Genomic DNA, 23,687 nt, shown 5'->3' on the forward strand with positions numbered 1-23,687 from the left:
ACCCAGTGTTGTCCTTGTAGCGAGAGAGAAGCCAAGTCATAGACCATATGTTAATAGATGAGTGTGGCTGTGTTTCAATAAAACTTTATCTATAAAAACATGGGGTGAACTGGATTTGCCCTGTAGGCTATTGTTTACAACCCTTAGAATAGAACTTAAGTGCGGGAGCTTTTCTGCCCACTCAGTGTTGGCAATTGCTTGTTAAATTGACCAGTTTTATGCTGTGAGGTCTCTGTTTAGAATAAATTATGCTAACTTTGCCAACATAAGCCATGACATAATAAAAGGTATTTGGGCAGCTGACTATTTGGTATATGGAACATATTTAATTTGTGTTGGTAGTTTTTCTTGCTGTAGCTGTTACTATTTTTACTCTCTTTCTTATAGCAATCATTATTAGGGTACTGTTTATTGAGCCTTACCTCTTTGCCAGGAACTGTACTCAAATTTGTATACACATTATCTCATTTTAATCTTTCCTACAAGATCTATATTAGGAAAACTGCAAAATCCTGATGAAAGAAATAAAAGAATTTCAAATAAACGGAGAGATAATCCATGTTCATGGATAGGAAAACTCAATGTTGTCAAGAAGTCAGTCTGTCAGTTCTTTCCAACTTGATCTGTAGATTGAATGCATTCTCAACCACATTCTCAACCACCAATTAGATATTGATAAAATTATTCTAATGTTTGTACAGAGAAGAAAAAGACCCTAAATAGCTAACACAATATTGAAGGAGAACAAAGTCATAGGAGTGACCCTACCTGACTTCAAGACTTTGCATATAACCACAGTAATTATTTAATCTTTTAATCCTTCTGTTTGCCCCCACTCTACACTTGGGGAAACTGAGGCTTAGAGCACACGGCTTATGTCAGATGGGGACCCATGTCTGATTCCATCTAAAGTCCAGGCTCTGAATTAAATGATTCCTGGCACTGGTTGGATCTTGCTATAGGAGTCTGAATTCAAGACCTTTGCCTTCTGAGAAATAGCTAATGCACACCTTTCTCTCAACAGCTGCTGGCTCAAGCATGATAAAGCGTTCATCTGGAGTTTTATGGGACCAGTGGCAGTCATTATCTTGGTGGGTGACTAGTGATAGTTATTGATGTGCCTGCCCTGGGTTTGCCAAGCATAGTGTGTTTCTTTCTGTTAAAGCAGAAGTGAGGTGAAGATAAGGAAAATATAGTCTAATGTGATTTACCCCTCTTCCTGAAAACACTGTCTTCATATCTCTTTCCCAGGCTCCCTCCTGGTTCACTTGTTACTCTGATGTAATATAACCCTCTGCTGGAGATTCTTCTAAAAATCCCACATTTGTTCATTCAACAACTATTTAGTGGGGCATCTGTGTGGTTCAGTCTGTTAAACATCCAACTTCGCTCAGGTCATGATCTCGTAGTTTGTGAGTTTGAGCCCCGCATCGGGCTCTGTGCTGACAGCTCAGAGCCTAGAACCTAATTCAGATTCTGTTTCTCCCTCTCTCTCTGGCCTTCCCCCACTCGCACTCTCTTTCCCTCTCTTTAAAAAAAAATAAGTAGGGGCGCCTGGGTGGCGCAGTCGGTTAAGCGTCCGACTTCAGCCAGGTCACGATCTCGCGGTCCGTGAGTTCGAGCCCCGCGTCGGGCTCTGGGCTGATGGCTCAGAGCCTGGAGCCTGTTTCCGATTCTGTGTCTCCCTCTCTCTCTGCCCCTCCCCCGTTCATGCTCTGTCTCTCTCTGTCCCAAAAATAAATAAAAATGTTGAAAAAAAAAATTAAAAAAAATAAAAATAAAAAAAAAATAAGTAAACATTTTAAAATTTTTTTAACAAATATTCAGCAAATATCTACTCTTCATAGAGTGATATGTTTTCCTGTTTGTCAGCAGCTTCCTGATCACATCATTGTCCTGCTATAGCTATCAAGAGTACTCTTTCACTTTCTAGGTGTCTTGGTTTGAATGATAAATTATATAGTCACCCTAATCAAGCACCAAGTGCCACAAGTTCATATATACACAATGTGCTGTATAAAAGACCAGACCATAGCATAGCATCCAACGAGGCCTGTATCTTTTGGGGAAAGATTCTTAGGTCCAACTCAAACTAGGTTGCATGACCTGGACTCCAGAGAAAATTCCAAGTCAACTTTTAGTTCTGTGTCCACAGATAAACTTGGTGTTCTACTTTCAAATCCTGTGGATTTTGAGAAGTAAACTTTCCTCCCTCAACAAAGAAGTTTCCACCATTCAGGATACCAGGTAAGAAGGCCCTAGAATCCGTGGTAGCCACAGATTTTTTCCTACAGGACTACTTTTCTTTCTGACTGGGAATGAATAACCCATATAAAAATCTAATATAAAATATCCTGGTACTTGGTAACGGGCAAGGGGGGTACAATTTCTAGAAGTAAAAACTATAATTTTCAGGTAGCTTAATGTACTCCTTGATCTCTTTCCTCAACAAATATTCATTGGGTGCTCCTGTGTGTAGCATACTGTTCATATGAAATTCATGCCAAGAGTATCAATATTATCATCTCTCCCCAACCTCGTGAGTCCACCCACTTCTGGGGGCTCCATTATCCTTGGGTGTAGACACTCAATTCTTACTGGCACTGATCTAAATAATTGGAAATAATAAGAACAACTAATATTAACTAGGAACTTGATAGATGATGGGAATTTACCAATATTGTTTCACTGAATGCCTACAACTCCAATCTATGAGGTGGGCATGACTACTATCCCCCATTTATATGAGGAGCAGGTACTCATGTTACCCAAAAGTGGGCAAGAGTCAGGTGCATTGGTGAGTCAGATGAACAAAACTTAAGGAGCATCTTTCCAACTTCAGACCCTGGCTTTGATCTCCTCTATTTATCATACCAACCAACATCTCCTAGCCTTGGTGTTTTCTGCCCTAGAGAGTCAGAGTGTCCCCCTTCTTAGTGTTTCCTCATCCTTCTACACATGTATGGATGAGTGTAGGCTCACACCATGTGCATGCACACACTCACACACGTCAGCTGTCCCAGACAGTTGCCATCAACAACCCTTCTATTTGACAAAACACAATTTTCTTGAAGAAGCCCAACAGCATCCTATGATCTGAAGTCATGATATCATCATCAGTACACATTTTCAGTACAACTTTCTAGAAGGCACTTTCCACACATCTTCCAATAGGTTCAGATAAATCATTTCGAAGAATAGGAGAAAGCATTATTCTCAGAAGCAGTGATTGAAAGCATGGGTTCTGCCTCATCTTCGAGTTGTATGACTTTGCATGAGTCACTTAAGCACATGAGGTGATGCGAAGTTTAAATCAGGTAATGCGTGCAAAGCATTTAGCACAGTGCCCAACATATAATGATCAGTGATAGTTATTATTACTCCTGTTCCTTCCCAGAGTCATGACATTTAAAGCCATTGCTCAGCTATTTATACTGGGCTGTTCTTGGGGCCTTGGCTATTTTATGGTTGAAGAGTTCGGGAAGGTGATCGGATCAGTCATTGCCTACACATTCACCATCATCAATGTCCTGCAGGGGGTTTTGCTCTTTGTGGTACACTGTCTCCTTAATCGCCAGGTAAGGCTAATTGTTTTATTTATCACCAGCTGAGTCCCACCATCTTATTGAATGGCTATTCACATTCTCACCCTTTTCTGATCTTTTATATTTGTATCTTGTGGTTGCCTTGATTCTGGGAAAAAGGTTTAGGTGCAGCTTGGGTATGCTGTGTGTTCTGGGTGCATCTAACTAAATTTCACATTCCAATCTATATCTTTTTTAAATTTTTTTTTCAACGTTTATTTATTTTTGGGACAGAGAGAGACAGAGCATGAACGGGGGAGGGGCAGAGAGAGAGGGAGACACAGAATCGGAAACAGGCTCCAGGCTCTGAGCCATCAGCCCAGAGCCCGACGCGGGGCTCGAACTCACCGACCGCGAGATCGTGACCTGGCTGAAGTCGGACGCTTAACCGACTGCGCCACCCAGGCGCCCCAATCTATATCTTAAGAGTGTGCTTTTGTCAGCTGGAGATGACAGAACAAAATATCATAGATCATGTGACTTGGACAACAGAAATATCTCTTATAATTCTGGAGGCTGGAAATCTGAGGTCAGGGTGACTGTGCAGTTGGGTTCTGGTGAGAATGCTCTTTTTTTTTTTTTTTTTTTTTTTTTTTTTTTTTCAGAAGTCCACCTTCTTGCTGTGTCCTTCCATAGGAGAGACAAGGAGAGAGAGCTTTTATGTTTCTTCTTAACAGGACACTAATCCTATTGGATCAGGGCTCTACCATTAGGACTTCATTTATTCTTAGTCACTCCTATAAAGGTCATATCTTCAAATACAATCATCCTGGGAAGTTAAACCTTTAACATATGAATTTTGAGGAGACACAACTTAGTCCATAGCAGAGCATTTATCAGTCAGGATAAGGGAGATTATGCTGCAGTAACAAATAGCCACCACCCCCTAATTTCAGTGGGTGACAACAATAAAGTTTATTTCTTGCTCATGCTACATAACTGTGTCTGGATCTACATCGTCTTCACTCTGGGATACAGGCTGAAGGGGCAGCCCTTATTTGGAGTGTTGGTGTTCTTGTGGCAAAGGGAAAGGAGATCCTGGCCAACTGTACCTGAATTAGTTCTCTTTCATTGGCTGGAGCTAGTCATGTGGCCATACCTGAGTTCACCAGAAAGGACACATAATCCTCTTACAGTGTAGTGCACTTTAGGAAGGGGCACTGGAAAATTTGGCATAATATGCCAGAAACAGAGAGACTTCAGCTCTAGTGTTAGGTTTTACACTGAGTAGGCTGCTGTGTGGGCAGCTTTCTTACCCTCTCTGAGCCTCAACTTCTCATCTGTGTATATGGCAATACGTGCCTCACAGTTGAGAATTAAATGAGATAATGCAATATGAATCTCCTCGCGCAGTTCTTGTGAGGGTCATTATTATAATTTTACTCCTCATAGAATATTGGAAACAATTTTCCTGACTTCCCCACCCTCCCTTTGCCATTGAGTGGAACTACCATCAATTAAGATGCTTGTGGCAAAAGACCATCGTAACACTTTATTAATTTCTCTTTCATCTTCTAGTGCCTTCTCAATGCTTGGTACTCCTCACACCCAAAAATGAAGTACAACTTAAGTGTTTTGGTAAAATAATGTCGAGTATTAAGTATTTAAATATCTTTTTCAGACATGTTAATCAGGTTACATGAAGGGAATCCATGTAATCACAGGGGGTGTTTGTATGTAGTGGTTAGTTTGGGGTCCTGAGTAAGAATCATGAGGTGTTGAATTCTGTCTGTATGACCTTGGGGAAGTCCATGTACTTCCACAAGCTTCAGATTCTTTACCTTCAATTGCTGATAAGGGAAGAGCCTTTCTCCTTTGGTTTATGGAAGATGACATCGCATATGGTGCAAAGTGTATTGAACATAGCTTCATCCTTATAATCACCACCAGCAGCATCACCATCATCACCTTCACCATCCTCCTCCTCCTTGTTCTCAGCATCATCATCACCACCACTTTGATGAACCACTGGGTTCAAAGTCTCTCTGTAGAGACCTTGTAGTGCCCAACATCTAGTAAATGCCTTTTCCACAATGAGAAAGTTGAATTTCAGAATGAATTAACAAGAGGACTATACAGAAAAGTAATGAAAAGGCAGTCATAGGGCTTGGCATCTATATCTTTGGCCTCCTATTTGGGGTCCTTTCTCTCTAACCAAGCTCTGGACATGACACAAACCTCTATATTCCTCAGGTGCGAATGGAATACAAGAAGTGGTTTAGTGGGATCTGGAAAGCGATTGAGACTGAAAGCTTTGACGTATCTCGCTCTACTATCCAAACCAAAATGGTAAGTAAGACCAGCTTCTCTGCAGTGATGTGTACTTGCTAAACCCAACGTCTCCTACAACCAAGAGCTTCCTGGTCCTTGATCTAAAAGAAAAGAGAAATTTCATTAGCTTCCTGCATTATGCTGCTGGTTTCTGGTTTTTGAGTCCAAAACCAGTTGAGTTCTGCTTGCTTGCTTGCTTTCTCTCTCTCTTTTTCTCTCTCTCCCTTTCTCCCTCCTTCCCTCCCTCCTTCCTTCTCCCCCCTCCCATTCTTTCTTCCTGCATCCCTCCTTCCCTCCTTCATCCTTCCTTCCCTATCCTCTATCCCTCCTTTATCATCCCTCCTTCCCTCCCTCCTTCCCTCCTTCTTCCCTCCTTCATTCATTCCTTTATCCATCCCTGGATCCATCCTTTCTTCCATCCCTGTCTTTCTCGCTCTCTCTTTCATCCTCTCTCTCTCTTTCTCTCCCTCTCCCCAGTCTCTCCACAAATATCCAAATGATAATTTAACCACATTCATTTAACAAATATTTATTGATTATCCAGTACATGCTAGATACTGTATTAGGTGTTGGGGAAACAGCAGTGGACACATTGACAAAAATCCTTCCCCTCACAGGACTGATGTTGGAGTGGGGTGGGGGGGCTGACAATAAACCTCCAAGTGTAGATTATACAGTATATCACAAAGTGATGTGTGCTATAGAAAAATACAGAGCAGTGAAGAGAAATCAGGACGCATGGGGTGAGGGGAGTTTGGTTTTCAGTAAGGTAGTCACGGTGACAGCCCTTCACAGTCTCTGTCACTACATTCTATTTTAATTCTCTGTATGATGTGCCTCTCTGTATGATATTTGTCTTAGTCTTAAAAACATTGAAGTATTTGCTTTTGGTCAGCCTCTGCTCCCCTGTAAGTTTCACTGTTGTGGTCACTATTGTTTTCCTTCTACCTAGAGCAATGCCTGGCCCACGAAAGATGTTGAGTGTCTAAATTCCTTGCTTACAGATGAGCAAACAGACTGGGAGAGTCCACATGATTTGCTCAAAGCTACTCAGCTGGGTAGAGGGTTCCAACTTGGGTCTGTCTTTCTCTGAAAGTTGACAGCTTTCCTTAGTTGTCACCAGAGTTGTCACCCCAGATTGTCAACAATATTGGGACCAGCTTGATAGGACATGCACTCTCATATTAAGGACATTTCTGCTTAGTGGCTGCTCACTATGTCCTATCAGTGTATGCCACAGGTTCACCTCTTGGCTAGAATCAGCAACGGCCAAAGGATATGTCAACCTGAACTTTCCCAATGCTCGTAGTCCCCCAAAACATGTCACATAGTAGAATCCATAGTGTGGATTCTGGGGTTCGCCAGATTTGAGTTCGTATTTTGACTCTTTCAGGTTTTAGGTGGTAGATGATGGGCAAATAATTTAACTTCTCTGAGCCTCAATTCATTCATCATTGAAATGCCTGATTGATTGAGGAACGAAACAATGTACATGAAAGCACTTTGCTCTACTCTGAACCATGTCAATGCTGCTTTTTATTAATACCAAATTATCAAGAATCAGCTACATAGAAGGCCCCAAACAGTAATCTGGTCTCCTTATCTTTGGACAACACTTTTCTCTCTAAAAAGCGCATATCCATCCTTACAGTCATTACTGATCCTCTGTAGCATTAAAGCGATTCGTCACTGTTTGAATGGAGCCAACATGCCTGGGTTCAAGTGACAACTCCACCAGTTCCAGGCTGCATCAGCTTATGCTAGCCACTTAATGTCTCTGTGCCTCAGTTTCTTCATCTGTAAATGAGGATGATAATAGTATCTATCCCATCATGAGAAGTAAGTGATGTCGTATGTGCTAAGAGCTTAGGACGCTGCCTCGTCCGCAGTAAACCCCCTGTAAATGTTTGTGAAAAGATCAAATAAATAAAAAGACCATTGCAGATGGTGTTTGGGGACGGGAGAGGCTGTAAGCCATATATTAGGACCTCTTTACTGAGCTTTAGACCCTAGAGAAATTCTTGCTTGTCCTATCTAGGCACTGCTGGAAGTCCTAGGTAATTTCTGAGGTGTTAATTTCTCTTCAGCTTTTTCTACACATTATTTCCCCCCAAATAGGAGGAACCAACAACATCATCAGAATTCTATCGCAGAAGAGACGCTGCGTCTGTTCAACCACAGCCTCAGACTCTGATCTCTGCTCTTTGGCTAAAACCAGAAAACTGAGCTGCTGTGGACAGCACCCCCTGTGGTGACACACGGATGGGACAAATGCCACCATCTGTCTTTCTCCTGAAAGCAGTCGTGACTCTTTTCCCTATTTTGGCTTCTGTCTCCGTAGAAAGAAAGGGGTGTCGAGAGACTACTGAGACCCCCAAACCCAGAATTGTATATCGTGTGCCATTAAATGCTCAGAGAATTCTTTTTAACAACAAGGGAAATAAGGGATTTTCATCTTCCAGCTAATACTACCTTGCCCAGGATTTATTGGCCAACATCTGGATTCAGCTTGCAGATTTCTCTCTCTGAATTTTTGGCTCCACTTTATACTGCTGAAGATCTTGCATCACTCAACATTTTCATAGTTCAATAACTCCCATATGAATAAATATTAAAAACAGGGTTGTATTCTTGCGTTGTAAAAATACACCTCCATCCCACTCAGGAGGGCGTCCTAAGGAAATGTCTAGTGGTCAGGAGACCAGCACTGTCTTCTTTGCTTGATGACTTTCAAACCTACTCATATACTCAGGTTAATTTTAGTGTGATCTCAAGCACTCGCTTTAGTAGCACATATACTTAATGTCACATCATGTCCTCATGGAAATGCTCCCAAAACAATAGCGGTGGGGAGGGGGGGGGGGAGGGATGTCACAGCAGTCCTTTGGCCTTATGTATTTAGTTTTAACATTTCTAATTTTGTTTTCAAAGTCATTGGATTTAGTGTGTTTTTCAGCACCAAAATAAATAAATGTATGGCTAACTTTGTTACCAGACAGTATTTTAAAAGCAACTTTAAATAATAACAGCGGGAAATGTAAAAATAGCAGCTGAGACTCACCGTGATTCATTTGAAGAGATTTCTTGTGCAGTTTTTAAGGCATGAACCAAAGACTGTCCCTTTTTCTGCTTAATCAGCTTAAGTGTCTCTTCCACATGGTGGCGATGCAAACAGAATGCACGATTCACTCCACTTGCCGGCTTTAAAATTATGTGATTCGTCTCAGGGAGACAAATTGGGGAGATTCACATGGTTTCAAAATGCATGCCTGCGGTGTGACTTTTTATATCCTGCAATCTCAAATATACACGAATAGAACTCGCATGAAATGCAACCTTCCTGGGCAGTTGACAAATCCTTGTGCTTAAGCCCCGCTAATGTCGCTGCTGTTTTTGCATCCAAAACAGTTGCAAAAAGTGAATAAACAAGCCAAATGTTCTAGGCGCTTCGGGTTTGGACCTCTCTATTCAATATTTTCACTTCCTCCCAACATCAGGTCTGCTTTCTTTCTCTTATCTGCCTCGCTCACCCCCCTCGCTTTCTTTAAGAACTACTGTCTTCATCCTTTGAGAGCCCTTTATTCTTCTAGACCTCAGTGAAATTCCTTACTCTATTACCGTCAGTATGATGTGACTTACCCTATATTTTGTGTGCTATTGCACACATGATACGTGTGTGCTTGTAAATCATTCCTGCCTGGACTATAAACTTCTGGAAGGCAAGAATGATAGATGTTTTAATGATCAATTGCAAGGTGGTAAGTGATAGTTTCCCTGCCTCCACCTAGAACATTAATTCTCAAGCTCTGCACTGTTAACATTTTGGCCTGGATAATTCTTTTTGCGGGCAGGAGCTGCTGTGCATTGCAGTATTTGCAGCAGCATCCCTGGCCTCTACCCGCTAGATGCCTGTAACCTCCCCCATCCCACACACACCCACTGTGACCATCAGAAATGTCTCCAGACATTGCCACCTGGGAACAGAAGTGATCTTATTGAGAATTACTGGTTTAGGCATTAGTTCATAGTGAAAAAGTCCTTTGTGGTCACCCAGCTGTTCCAGGAAATGAATACTCAATCAGAATGTGGTTATTACACACATGCTCTGCACTCCAAGGGGGTGGTATGTCTGGGGAACACCTCTTGTCTGGCCAGCTTTCTTTTCTGGGAACTGCCCACCTCGCTGTGGCAGAGACTATTCATCAAAACCCACATCTGCTTCTTTGCAACATGTACTTTTGCTGAGAAGGGTCCCCTGCTTGGGTTTGTGCTGCAGAGGTGAGGAAATAAAATTAAGAGACTCCAAGCCGGGGGCTCTTAAGATTTTCTTTTATTGCATCACAGAATACTTTGAGAGTCAGATTTTTAAAAAGTGGGTCTTTTCCCTGCAAAAATACATACAGGAAGTGCATGAATCATGGATGTTCTCAGTTGCAACTAATAGAAATCTAGCTGCTCTGTCTTGCTGCCCAAATGTGGCCTGAAAATCAGCAGCATAGTGACATGCAAATCACTTGGAAATTTGGTACAAATGCAGAATCTTCGGTTCCATCCCAGATCCAGTGAATAGGACCCTTCTTTTTAACATGATCTCTAGGAGATTCTATGCAAGTCAAAGTTTGAGAAACTTGTGGTCTACGGATCTGCATCATCAGCACGGCCTGGGATATTGTTAAAAATGCAAATCTCAGATGTCACCTGAAAATCACCACCAGACACAGAATCCCTACAGTTGGGGGCCCAGGAATCCATGGCTTAACAAACTCTACAGGGGATTCTTTTTTATGTTTTGAGTTTTTATTTAAATTCTAGTTAGTTAACATGTGGTATAATATTGGGTTCAAGAGTACAACTGAGTGATTCATCACTTAATACTACACCCAGTGCTCGTTACAAGTGCCCTCCTTAACACCCACCACTCATTTAGCCCACCTTCTGACCTTCCCCCCAGCAACCCCCAGTTTGTTCTCTCAGGGGTTGTCTCCCTTTTTTTCCCCTTCCCCTATGTTCATCTGTTTTGTGTCTTAAATTCCACATATGAGTGAGATCTTCTGGCATTTGTCTTCCTCTGACTGACTTATGTCACTAAGCATAATACACTCTAGCTCCATCCATGCTGTTGCAAATGGCAACATTCCATTCTTTTTATGGCTGAGTAATATTCCAGTGTGTGTGTGTGTGCGCGCGCGCGCACGCTCATCTTTTTTTATCTATTCATCAGTCGATAGACATTTGGGCTCTTTCCATAATTTGACTATGCCTTTTTAAAATTTATTTAAATCCAAGTTAGTCAACATCTAGTGTAGCAATGATTTCAGCAATAGAATTGAGTGACTCTTCACTTATGTGTAACACCCAGTGCTCATCCCAACAAGTGTCCTCCTTAATGCCCCTTGCCCATTTAGCCCATCCCCTCACCCAACACCCCTGCAGCAACCCTCCATTCTCTGTATTTAAGAGTCTTTTACGGTTTGTCTCCCTCCCTGTTTTGATATTACTTTTGCTTCCCTTCCCTTATGTTCATCTGTTTTGTATTTTAACTTCCACATTTGTGATATTTGTCTTTCTCTAATTTCACTTAGCATAATACCCTCTAGTTCCATCCATGTTTTTGCAATTGGCAAAATTTCACTCTTTTCGATTACCAACTAGTACTCCGTGTGTACCCACACACACACACCACCACCGCCGCCACTGCCGCATCTTTATCCATTCATCACTCAATGGATTTGGGCTCTTTCCATACTTTGGCTATCTATTGTTGATAGCGCTGCTATAAACACTGGGGTGCATGTGCCCCTTTGAAACAGCATACCTATATCCTATGAATAAATACTTAGTAGTACAATTGCTGGGTCATAAGGTAGTTCTATTTTTAACTTTTTGAGGAACCTCGACACTGTTTCCCAGAGTGGCTGCACCAGTTTGCATTCCCACCAACAGTACAAAGGGTTCCTCTTTCTCTGCATTCTCACCAACATCTGTTGTTGCCTGAGTTGTTCACATTAGCCATTCTGACAGGTGTGAGGTGGTGTCTCATTGTGGTTTTGATTTGTATTTCCCTGATGATTAGCGATGTTGAGCATTTTTTCATGTGTCTGTTAGCCATCTGGATGTCTTCTTTGGAAAAGTGTCTAACTGTGTCTTTTTCCCATTTCATCCTGGATTATTTGTTTTTTGAGTGTTGAGTTTGATAAGTTGTTTAAATTTTGGATACTAACCCTTCGTCAGATATGTCATTTGTGAATATCTTCTCCCATTCTATCGGTTGTCTTTTAGTTTTGCTGATTGTTTCCTTCACTGCGCAGAACTTTTTATCTTGATGAAATCCCAATAGTTCATTTTTACTTTTGTCTCCCTTGCCTCTGGAGTCATGTCAAGTAAGAAGTTGCTGCAACTGAGGTCATAAAAGGTTGCTGCCTGTTTTCCCCTCTAGGATTTTGATGGCTTCCTGTCTTACGTTTAGGTCTTTCATCCATTTCATTTTTGTGGTATAAGAAAGTGGTCTAGTTTCATTCTTCTGCATGTTGCTGTCCAATTTTCCCAACACCATTCGCTGAAGAGACTGTCTTTTTTTCCACTGGATATTCTTTTCTGCTTTGTCATGGATTAGTTGGCCATATGTTTGTGGGTCCATTTCTGGGCTCTCTATTCTGTTCCATTGATCTGAGTGTCTGTTTTTGTGCCAGTACCATACTGTCTTCATGATTACAGCTTTGTAATACAGCTTTAAGTCTGGGATTGTGAGACCTCCAGCTTTGGTTTGCTTTTTCAGGATTGCTTTGGCTATTCAGTGTCTTTCCTGGTTCCATACAGATTTTAGGATTGTTTGTTCTAGCTCTGTGAAAAATGCTGGTGTTATTTTGATAGGGATTGCATTGAATATGTAGATTGCTTTGGGTAGTATCGACATTTTAACAATATTTGTTCTTCCAACCCAGGAGCATGGAATATTTTTTCAATTTTTTTGTATCTTCTTCAATTTCTTTCATAAGCTTTCTATAGTTTTCAGCATATAGGTTTTTCACCTCTTTGGTTAGATTTATTCCTAGGTATTTTATGGTTCTTGGTGCAATGGTAAATGGGATTTATTCCTTGATTTCTCTTTCTGTTCCTTCATTATTAGTGTATAGAAATGCAACCAGTTTTTGTACATTGATTTTATATCCTGTAACTTTGCTGAATTCATGGATCAGTTCTAGCAGTTTCCTGATGGAGTCCTCGGGTTTTCCACACAGTGTATCATGTCGTCTGTGAACAGTGAAAGTTTGACTTCCTCCTTGCTGATTTGTATGCTTTTGTTTTTTTGTGTTGTCTGATTGCTGAAGCTAGGACTTTCAACACTATGTTGAATAACCAGTGATGAAAATGGACATCTTTGTTGTGTTCCTGACCTTAGGGGGAAAACAGATGATATTAGCAAATATTATTCCTGCATCTCAGGCATAAATCCCACTTGATCATGGTGAATAATCCTTTCAATGTATTGTTGGATATGGTTGCTTGTATCTTGTTGAGGATTTTTGCTTCCATGTTCATCATGGAAATTGGTCTGTAGTTCTCTTTTTTAGTGGGGTCTTTGTCTGGTTTTGGAATCAAGGTAATGCTGGCCTCATGGAATGAGTTTGGAAGTTTTCCTTCTATTTCTATTTTTTGGAACAGCCTCAAAAGAATAGGAGTTAACTCTTCTTTAAATGTTTGATAGAATTCCCCTGGAAAGCTATCCAGCCCTAGACTCCTGTTTGTTGGGAGATTTTTTATTACTGATTCCATTTCTTTGCTGGTTATGGGTCTGTTCAAAAATTTTTAATGTTTTTTTTAATGTTTATTCTTGAGAGAGACAGACAGATAGAGGGTGAGCAGGGAAGGGGCAGACACACACACACACACACACACAGAATCCAAAGCAGGCTCCAGACTCTGAGCTGTTAGCACAGAGCCCAATGCAGGGCTTGAACTCATGAACTGCAAGATCATGACCAAAGTCAGAAGCCCAACCGACTGAGCCACCCAGGCGCCCCTCTGTTCAAATTTTTTATTTCTTCCTGTTTCAGTTTTGGTAGTTTATATGTTTCTAGGAATTTGTCCATTTCTTCCAGATTGCCTAATTTGTTGGCATATAATTGCTCATAACATTCTCTTATTGTTCGTATTTCTGTGGTGTTGGTTGTGATCTCTCCTCTTTCATTTGTGATTTATTTATTTGGGTCTTTTCCTTTTTCTTTTTGATCAATCTGGCTAGGGGTTTATTAATTTTGTTAATTCCTTCAAGGAACCAGCTCCTGTTCATTTATTTGTTCTACTGTTTTGTTTTGTTTTTTTTTTTTTAATTTCAATAGCATTGATTTCTGCTCTAATCTTTATTATTTCCCTTCTTCTGCTGGTTTTGGGCTTTATTTGCTGTTCTTTTTCCAGTTCTTTTAGGTGTAAGGTTAGTTTGTGTATCTGAGGCCTTTCTTCCTTATTTAGGAAGACCTGGATTGCTGTACACTTTCCGTTTATCACCGCCTTTGCTGCATCCCAGAGGTTTTGGGCTGTCGTGTTTTTTTTTTTTTCAATGTTTATTTATTTTTGGGACAGAGAGAGACAGAGCATGAACGGGGGAGGGGCAGAGAGAGAGGGAGACACAGAATCGGAAACAGGCTCCAGGCTCTGAGCCATCAGCCCAGAGCCCGACGCGGGGCTCGAACTCACGGACCGCGAGATCGTGACCTGGCTGAAGTTGGACGCTTAACCGACTGCGCCACCCAGGCGCCCCTGGGCTGTCGTGTTTTTATTTTCATTGGCTTCCATGTACTTTTTAATTTCCTCTTTAGTTTCTTGGTTAACCCATTCATTCTTTAGTAGGATGCTCTTTAATCTCCATTTATTCATGGTCCTCCCAAATTTTTTCCTTTTTTTAATACGAAATTTATTGTCAAATTGGTTTTCCTACAACACCCAGTGCTCATCCCAACAGGTGCCCTCCTCAATGCCCATCACCCACTTTCCCCTCTCCCCCACCCCCCATCAACCCTCAGTTTGTTCTCAGTTTTTAAAAGTCTCTTATGGTTTGGCTCCTTCCCTCTCTAACCTTTTTTTTTCCTTCCCCTCCCCCATGGTCTTATGTTAAGTTTCTCAGGAAACACATAAGAGTGAAAACATATGGTACCTGTCTTTCTCTGTATGATTTACTTCACTTAGCATAACACTCTCCAGTTCCATCCACATTGCTACAAAAGCCTTTCATTCTTTCTCATTGCCATGTAGTATTCCATTGTGAATATAAACTACAATTTCTTTATCCATTCATCAGTTGATGGACATTTAGGCTCTTTCCATCATTTGGCTATTGTTGAAAGTGCTGCTATAAATGTTGGGGTACAAGTGCCCCTATGTATCAGCACTCCTGTGTCCCTTGGGTCATTTCCTAGCAGTGCAATTGCTGGGTCATAGGGTAGCTCTAGTTTTACTTTTTTGAGGAACCTCCACACTGTTTTCCTGAGTGGCTGCACCAGTTTGCATTCCCACCAACAGTGCAAGAGAGTTCCTTTTTCTCCACATCCTCGCCAGCCTCTATAGTCTCCTGATTTGTTCATTTTAGCCACTCTGACTGGTGTGAGGTGGTATTTCAGAGTGGTTTTGATTTGTATTTCCCTGATGAGGAGTGACGTTGAGCATCTGTTCATGTGCCTGTTGGCCATCTGGATGTCTTCTTTAGAGAAGTGTCTATTCATGTTTTCTGCCCATTTCTTCACTGGATTATTTGTTTTTTGGTGTGGAGTTTGGTGAGTTCTTTATAGATTTTAGATGCTAGCCCTTTGATATGTCATTTGCAAATATCTTTTCCCATTCCATTCGTTGCCTTTTAGTTTTGTTGATTGTTTCCTTTGCAGTACAGAAGATTTTATCTTCATAAGGTCCCAATAGTTCATTTTTGCTTTTAATCCCCTTGCCTTTGGAGATGTGTCAAGTAAGAAATTGCTGCGGCTGAGGTCAAAGAGGTTTTTTTTTCCTGCTTTCTCCTCTAGGGTTTTGATGGTTTCCTGTCTCACATTCAGGTTCTTCATCCATTTTGAGTTTATTTTTGTGAATGGTGTAAGAAAGTGGTCTAGTTTCATTCTGCTGCATGTTGCTGTCCAGTTCTCCCAGCACCATTTGTTCAAGAGACTGTCTTTTTTCCATTGGATATTCTTTCCTGCTTTGTCAAAGATTAGTTGGCCATACTTTTGTGGGTCCAATTCTGGAGTCTCTATTCCATTGGTCTATGTGTCTGGTTTTGTGCCAATACCATGCTGTCTTGATGATTACAGCTTTATAGTAGAGGCTAAAGTCTGGGATTGTGATGCCTCCCACTTTGGTCTTCTTCTTCAACATTACTTTGGCTCTTCAGGGTCTCTTGTGGTTCCATACAAATTTTAGGATTGCTTGTTCTAGCTTCGAGAAGAATGCTGGTGCAATTTTGATTGGGATTGCATTGAATGTGTATATAGCTTTGGGTAGTTTTGACATTTTAACAATATTTATTCTCCGAATTCATGAGCATGGAACATTTTTCCATTTCTTTGTAACTTCTTCAATTTCCTTCATAAGCTTTCTATAGTTTCAGCATACAGATCTTTTACATCTTTGATTAGGTTTATTCCTAGGTATTTTATGATTCTTGGTGGAATTGTGAATGGGATAAGTTTATTTGTCTTTCTGTTTCCTCATTGTTAGTATATAAGAATGCAACTGATTTCTGTACATTGATTTTATATCCTGCTACTTTGCTGAATTCATATATCAGTTCCAGCAGACTTTTGGTGGAGTCTATCGGATTTTCCATGTATAATACCATGTCATCTGCAAAAAGTGAATGCTTGACTTCATCTTTGCCAGTTTTGATGCCTTTGATTTCCTTTTGTTGTCTGATTGCTGATGCTAGAACTTCCAACACTATGTTAAACAACAGTGGTGAGAGTGGACATCCCTGTCGTGTTCCTGATCTCAGGGGGAAATCTCTCAGTTTTTCCCCATTGAGGATGATATGTGGGCTTTTCATAAATGGCTTTTATGATATTTAAGTATGTTCCTTCTATCCCGACTTTCTCGAGGGTTTTTATTAAGAAAGAATGCTGAATTTTGTCAAATGCTTTTTCTGCATCGATGGACAGGATCATATGGTTCTTATCTTTTCTTTTATTAATGTGATGTATCACATTAATTGATTTGCGAATGTTGAACCAGCCCTGCATCCCAGGAATGAATCCCACTTGATCGTGGTGAATAATTCTTTTTATATGCTGTTGAATTCGATTTGCTAGTATCTTGTTGAGAATTTTTGCATCCATATTCATCGGGGATATTGGCCTGTAGTTCTCTTTTTTTGCTGGGTCTCTGTCTGGTTTAGGAACCAAAGTAATGTTGGCTTCATAGAATGAGTCTGGAAGTTTTCCTTTCCTTTCTATTTTTTTGGAACAGCTTGAGAAGGATAGGTATTATCTCTGCTTTAAATGTCTGGTAGAATTACCCAGGGAAGCCATCTGGTCCTGGACTCTTATTTGTTGGGAGATTTTTTGGTAACTGATTCAATTTCTTCGCTGGTTATGGGTCTGTTCAAGTTTTCTATTTCTTCCCGTTTGAATTTTGGAAGTGTGTGGTGCTTAGGAATTTGTCCATTTCTTTCAGGTTGTCTAGTTTGTTGGCATATAATTTTTCATAGTATTCCCTGGTAATTGCTTGTACTTCTGAGAGATTGGTTGTAATAATTCCATTTTCATTCATGATTTTATCTATTTGGGTCATCTCCCTTTTCCTTTTTAGAAGCCAGGCTAGAAGTTTATCAATTTTGTTTTTTTTTGTTTTTTTTGTTTTTTTTTCAAAAAACCAACTCTTGGTTTCGTTGATCTGCTCTACAGTTTTTTTAGATTCTATATTGTTTATTTCTGCTCTGATCTTTATTATTTCTCTTCTTCTGCTGGGTTTGGGGCGTCTTTGCTGTTCTGGTTCTATTTCCTTTAGGTGTGCTGTTAGATTTTGTATTTGGGATTTTTCTTGTTTCTTGAGATAGGCCTGGATTGCAATGTATTTTCCTCTCAGGACTGCCTTCACTGCATCCCAAAGCATTTGGATTGTTGTATTTTCATTTTTGTTTGTTTCCATATATTTTTTTAATTTCTTCTCTAATTTCCTGGTTGACCCATTCATTCTTTAGTAGGCTGTTCTTTAACCTCCATGCTTTTGAAGGTTTTCCAGACTTCTTCCTGTGGTTGATTTCAAGTTTCATAGCATTGTGGTCTGAAAGTGTTCATGGTATGATCTCAATTCTTTTATACTTATTAAGGTCTGTTTTGTGACCCAGTATGTGATCTATCCTGGAGAATGTTCCATGTGTACCTGAGAAGAAAGTATATTCTGTTGCTTTGGGATGCAGAGTTCTAAATGTATCTGTCAAGTCCATCTGATCCAATGTATCATTCAGGGCCCTTGTTTCTTTATTGATCCTGTGTCTAGATGATCTATCCATTGTTGTAAGTGGGGTATTAAAGTCCCCTGCAATTACCACATTCTTATCAATAAGGTTGCTTATGTTTGTGATTGTTTTATATATTTGGGGGCTGCTGTATTCAGTGCATAGACATTTATGATTGTTAGCTCTTCCTGATGGATAGACCCTGTAATTATTATATAATTCCCTTCTTCATCTCTTGTTACAGCCTTTAATTTAAAGTCTAGTTTTTCTGATATAAGTATGGCTACTCCAGCTCTCTTTTGACTTCTAGTAGCATGATAGATAGTTCTCCATCCCCTCACTCTCAATCTGAAGGTGTCCTCAGGTCTAAAATGAATCTCTTATAGACAGCAAATAGATGGGTCTTGTTTTTTTGTTTGTTTGTTTGTTTGTTTTTTGTTTTTGTTTTTTTTTTTTTTTTTATCAATTCTGTTACCCTATGTCTTTTGGTTGGAGCATTTAGTCCATTCACATTCAGTGTTATTATTGACAGATATGCGTTTAGGATCATTGTGATATCTGTAGGTTTCATGTTAGTAGTGATGTCTCTGGTACGTTGTAGTCTTTGCAACATTTCACTCACAGAGTCCCCCTTAGGATCTCTTATAGGGCTGGTTTAGTGGTGATGAATTCCTTCAGTTTTTGTTTGTTTGGGAAGACCTTTATCTCTCCTTTATTCTGAATGACAGGCTTGCTGGATAAAGGATTCTTGGCTGCATATTTTTCCTGTTTATCACATTGAAGGTTTTCTGCCATTCCTTTCTGGCCTGCCAAGTTTCAGTAGATAGGTATGCCACTAGTCTTATGGTCTCCCTTTGTAAGTTAGAGCCTGTTTATCCCTAGCTGCTTTCAGAATTTTCTCTTTATCCTTGTATTTTGCCAGTTTCACTATGATATGTCGTGCAGATGACTGATTCAAGTTACATCTGAAGGGAGTTCCCCGTGCCTCTTGGATTTTTATGCCTGTTTCCTTCCCCAGATCAAGGAAGTTCTCAGCTATGATTTGTTCAAGTACACCTTCGGCCCCTTTCTCTCTCTCTTCCTCTTCTGGAATTCGTATTATACAGACATTGTTCCGTTTGATTGCATCACTTAGTTCTCTAATTCTCCCCTCATACTCCTGGATTTTTTTTTATCTATTTTTCTCCGCTTCCTCTTTTTCCATAATTTTATCTTCTAATTCACCTATTCTCTCCTCTGCCTCTTCAATCCGTGCTGTGGGTGCCTCCATTTTACTTTGCACCTCTTTATAGCATTTTTTAGTTCCTCATGACTATTTCTTAGTCCCTTGATCTCTGTAGCAATAGATTCTCTGCTGTCCTCTATCCTTTTTTCAAGCCCAGTGATTAGTTTTATGACTATTATTCTAAATTCTTGTTCCATTATATTGCTTAAATTGTTTTTGATCAATTCATTAGCTGTCACTACTTCCTGGAGTTTCTTTTGAGAATTCTTCCATTTCATCATCGTGGATAGTCCCTGGAGTGGCATGGAACTGCGGGGCACTTCCCCTGTGCTGTCCGGAGTAACTTGTGTTGTGGGCAGGGCTGCAGTCAGACCTGATGTCTGCCCCCAGCCCACCGCTGGGGCCACAGTCAGACTGGTGTGTACCGTATCTTCCCCTCTCCCAGGGGCAGGACTCACTGTGGAGTGGTGTGGCCTCTGTCTGGGCTACTTGCACACTGCCAGGCTTGTGGTGCTGCTTCGATGGGATCTGGCATATTAGCCAGGGTGGATCCGCAAGGTGCAGAGGCAGGAGGGGCAGATTTAGCTCGCTTTGCCATGGGTGGTCCCCTGCAGGAGGGGCCATGCAGCACCAGGAGGGAGGCCGACCCGTTGGAGTGATGGATCCACAGAAGCACAGCGTTGGGCATTTGCTCAGTGCAAGCAAATTCGGTGATGGGAATTGGTTCCCTTTGGAATTTTGGCTGGTGGATGGGAGAGGGAGATGGTGCTTGCCAGTGCCTTTGTTCTCCGCCAAGCTGAGCTCTGTCTTCCAGGGCTCAACAACCCTCCCTCCCAGTGTCCTCTTGACCTCCCTGCTCTCCGAGAGCAGAGCTATTGACTTTTAAGATTCCAGATGTTAAGTCCCACTGGCTGTCAGAACTCACGGAGTCCAGCCCCTCCACTTTTGCAAGCCAGACTCGGGGGCTCTGCCTTGCCCAGCGGGCTGCCTCTCCATGGCCCCAGCTCCCTCCTGCCAGTCCATGTAGAACGCACTGCCTCTCCGCCCTTCCTACCCTCTCTGTGGGCCTCTTGTCTACGCTTGGCTCCATAGAGTACGTTCTGCTAGTCTTCTGGTGGTTTTCTGGGTTATTCAGGCAGGTGTGGGTGGAATCTAAGTGATCAGCAGGACAAGGTGAGCCCAGAGTCCTCCTACACTGCCATCTTCTATCCTCCCAAATTTTTTCTTGTGGTTGATTTTGAGTTTCATAGTGTTGTCGTCTGAAAATATGCAAGGTATTATCTCTATTTTTTGTATTTGTTGAGGGCTGATTTGTCCCAGTATGTGGTCTATTCTGGAGAATGTTCCATGTGCACTCGAGAAGAATGTGTATTCTGTTGCTTTAGGATGAAATGTTTTGAATATATCTGTTAAGTCCATCAGTCCAGTGTGTCACTCAAAGCCATTGTTTCTTGGTTGATTTTCTGCTTAGATGATCTGTCCATTGCTGTAGGTGGGGTGTTGAAGTCCCCTACTATTATGGTATTATTATCAATGAGTTTCTTTATGATTAATTGATTTATATATTTGGGTGTTTTCACATTGAGGGCATAAATATTTACAATTGATAGATCTTCTTGGTGGATAGTCCCCTTAATTATAATATAATATCCTTCTTCATCTCTTGTTAAAGTCTTTATTTTAAAGTCTAGATTGATATAAGTATGGCTACTCCAGCTTTCTTTTGATCACCATTTGTATACTAGATGGTTCTCCATCCACTTTGTTTCAATCTGCGTGTGTTTTTAGGTCTAAAATGGGTCTCTTATAAGCAGTGTATAGATGAGTCTTATTTTCTTATCCATTCTGATACCACATGTCTTTTGATTGGAGCGTTTAGTCCATTGACATTGAGAGTGAGTACTGAAAGATATGAATTTAGTGCCATTGTGTTGTCTATAGAGTTGGTGTTTCTGGAGATGTTCTCTGGTCCTTTCTAGTCTTTGTTGCTTTTGGTCTTTCTTGTTTTGTCTTTTCTCACTCAGAGTCCCCCTTATAATTTCTTGCAGGGCTGGTTTAGTGGTCATGAACTCCTTAGTTTTTGTTTGTCTAGGAAATTCTTTAACTCTCCTTCTGTTTTGAATGACAGGCTTTCTGGATAAAGAATTCTTGGCTGCATATTTTTCTGATTCAGCACGTTGAATATATCCTGCCAATCCTTTCTGGCATAGGAGATTCTTATGTATATTTAAGTTTGAGGAACACTGTCTACTCAAAGCATGGTCCTTGTGCCAGCAGCACAAGCATGGACTGCACTTGTTAGAGATTCAGTATTGCAGCCTTCACTCTAGACCTACTGAATCAAACCTGCATTGTAACAAGACTCTCAGTAGTTATGAATATTCGTTCACACTTGGGAGGCACTGCCTCAAGCATAAAGACATTTAATGATCTCGCATGACAAGGAGTCCAAGTGTGAACAATTGAAGTCTGGTGAAGCATCCTGATGAGGTCATCAAAGACACAATCTCCATGCCTTTTCCATTACATTAAAATGTTCATTACAAGCAACTGGAGAATATCCTGGCAACTAGTCTACATTCAAAGAGTAAAGAAGGAGCTACTGCAGTAGCCATTTTACTGGGTCCTCAACATCTGCTCTCATGTCTCTTATCAATGTGGCATCCAGCTGGGGTGACCAGCTGTCCCATTTTTCCCAGGACTGAAGAGTTTCCCCAGATATGGGAAGTTTGGTGCTAAAGGAAAACTGGGATGGTTGGTCACCTGAACTCACTTCAATACAGAAGTCAGATCAGGTTACTCCTCTTTTCAAAATCTGAGTTCCTATAATCAAAATCCAGAGTGGTCATGGAGCATCTCCACGAATCAGGCACTTGACCACCCTTACTTCTGGGAGTCAGCATCCTACTATTTTCCTCCTAGTTTCCTTGTAGTTCTCTTTCCAGCTGAACTGCTCTCCTCACTCCTTCTCAAACAGAACAGACTCACTCCTGCCTCAGGAATGGCAGAGGGCTTTCTGTTCCCTCCCAGAATATTCTAATGTCTTCTAATTCTAATTCAGAATATCCCTAATGTCTTCATGATTCATGTGCATTTCAAGTCTCTCTCCAAACACCACCTTCACAATGAAGCTGTCCCTGGTCATTTGATGGTTCATGGTCCCAGATTTCTCTATCACCTTTCCTTGCTCAACAGTACTCAGCACTGCTAAACATACATTTTACTTATTTGCTTTACTTCTTCTGTTACTCTACCAGAGTGTCCATGCCATGAGGACAGGGGTTTTGTTTGTTTGTTTGTTTCATTCACTGCTGTATACTCAGTGCTTACAACAGTATCTAGCATGTGGTACGTGCTCAATAAATATTCTTGTGTATGATGAACTTGCTGATTGGTCCATCCTGTTCCTGGTTTAGTTCTTACACTTTCTGTTACCATCTGTCTTGATCATCATTTCTCATCCCCATGCCTCCTTTTATTTATGTTATATTTATGCTTACACACTGATATTTACCTGATAGAAAAGACAGAATTCTTGTTGATGGCTACATTTAGAAGACAACATTGCTAGTGTGTCAGCTTTCTTCCATGATACCTGTCCCTTTGGCACAGAAAGTGCACCCCACATGCCATATAACTTTATCCCCACTGACCATTGCCAGGTGCAATAGTGTGGCCACCCAGGAGGGGTCAAGTCATTGACTTTTTGTCTAACCAATCAGATTTCCTCTCTTAAACATTTGAACAAAGAGACCATAATGGGCCTGGTGGGTGTTCAAAAAACAATATTATTCTAACTATTAAAGAGAAAGTCATTTAAAGACACTTGCTAGAGAACAGTAAGGCAGACTTTTTTCAAGAGGGAGAACTTTGCAATGGGTGTAGGGACCAGTGCAATAGGGTCTTGTAGTGGGGAAGGAGATTGGACTCAGTTCTGATTCCATCATAGATAAGTGGAGATTTATATACAAGGATCAGGGTCAGGGAATGGAAAATTACCAAGAGGAAACATCAGGGGTCAGAGGCATTCTTACCCAGGGCAAGTGAGGATAGTAAGATAAGGAGGGTGTTCAGACACCAAGGGTGGGGGATGTCTGCTGAATTGATTTAGGAAGACTTTTGTTCAAACTGGATTCTATAAGGACAGAGAGGAAAGCCCAGGTTGAACCTAGTC

General features: G+C 41.0%; 1 protein-coding gene across 2 annotated transcripts in view; it reads left to right on the forward strand.

The window, feature by feature from the left end:
* LOC123605215 (adhesion G protein-coupled receptor E4-like) overlaps positions 1 to 23,687 on the forward strand; it is a 78,667-nt gene that overhangs the window by 36,103 nt on the left and 18,877 nt on the right. The window contains exons 13-17 of one of the 2 annotated variants that reach the window (XM_045491779.1): positions 1,025 to 1,091; positions 2,156 to 2,247; positions 3,398 to 3,578; positions 5,778 to 5,873; positions 7,974 to 8,838. In XM_045491779.1, the coding sequence (XP_045347735.1) occupies positions 1,025 to 1,091; positions 2,156 to 2,247; positions 3,398 to 3,578; positions 5,778 to 5,873; positions 7,974 to 8,081 (544 nt within the window). In that variant the 3' untranslated portion in view covers positions 8,082 to 8,838. Of the gene's footprint in view, positions 1 to 1,024; positions 1,092 to 2,155; positions 2,248 to 3,397; positions 3,579 to 5,777; positions 5,874 to 7,973; positions 8,839 to 23,687 lie in introns of those variants that run through there. The other variant, XM_045491778.1, reaches the window with a different exon arrangement.

The sequence above is a fragment of the Leopardus geoffroyi genome, chromosome A2, assembly GCF_018350155.1.
Source record: "Leopardus geoffroyi isolate Oge1 chromosome A2, O.geoffroyi_Oge1_pat1.0, whole genome shotgun sequence".
NCBI classification, from domain to species: domain Eukaryota; kingdom Metazoa; phylum Chordata; class Mammalia; order Carnivora; family Felidae; genus Leopardus; species Leopardus geoffroyi.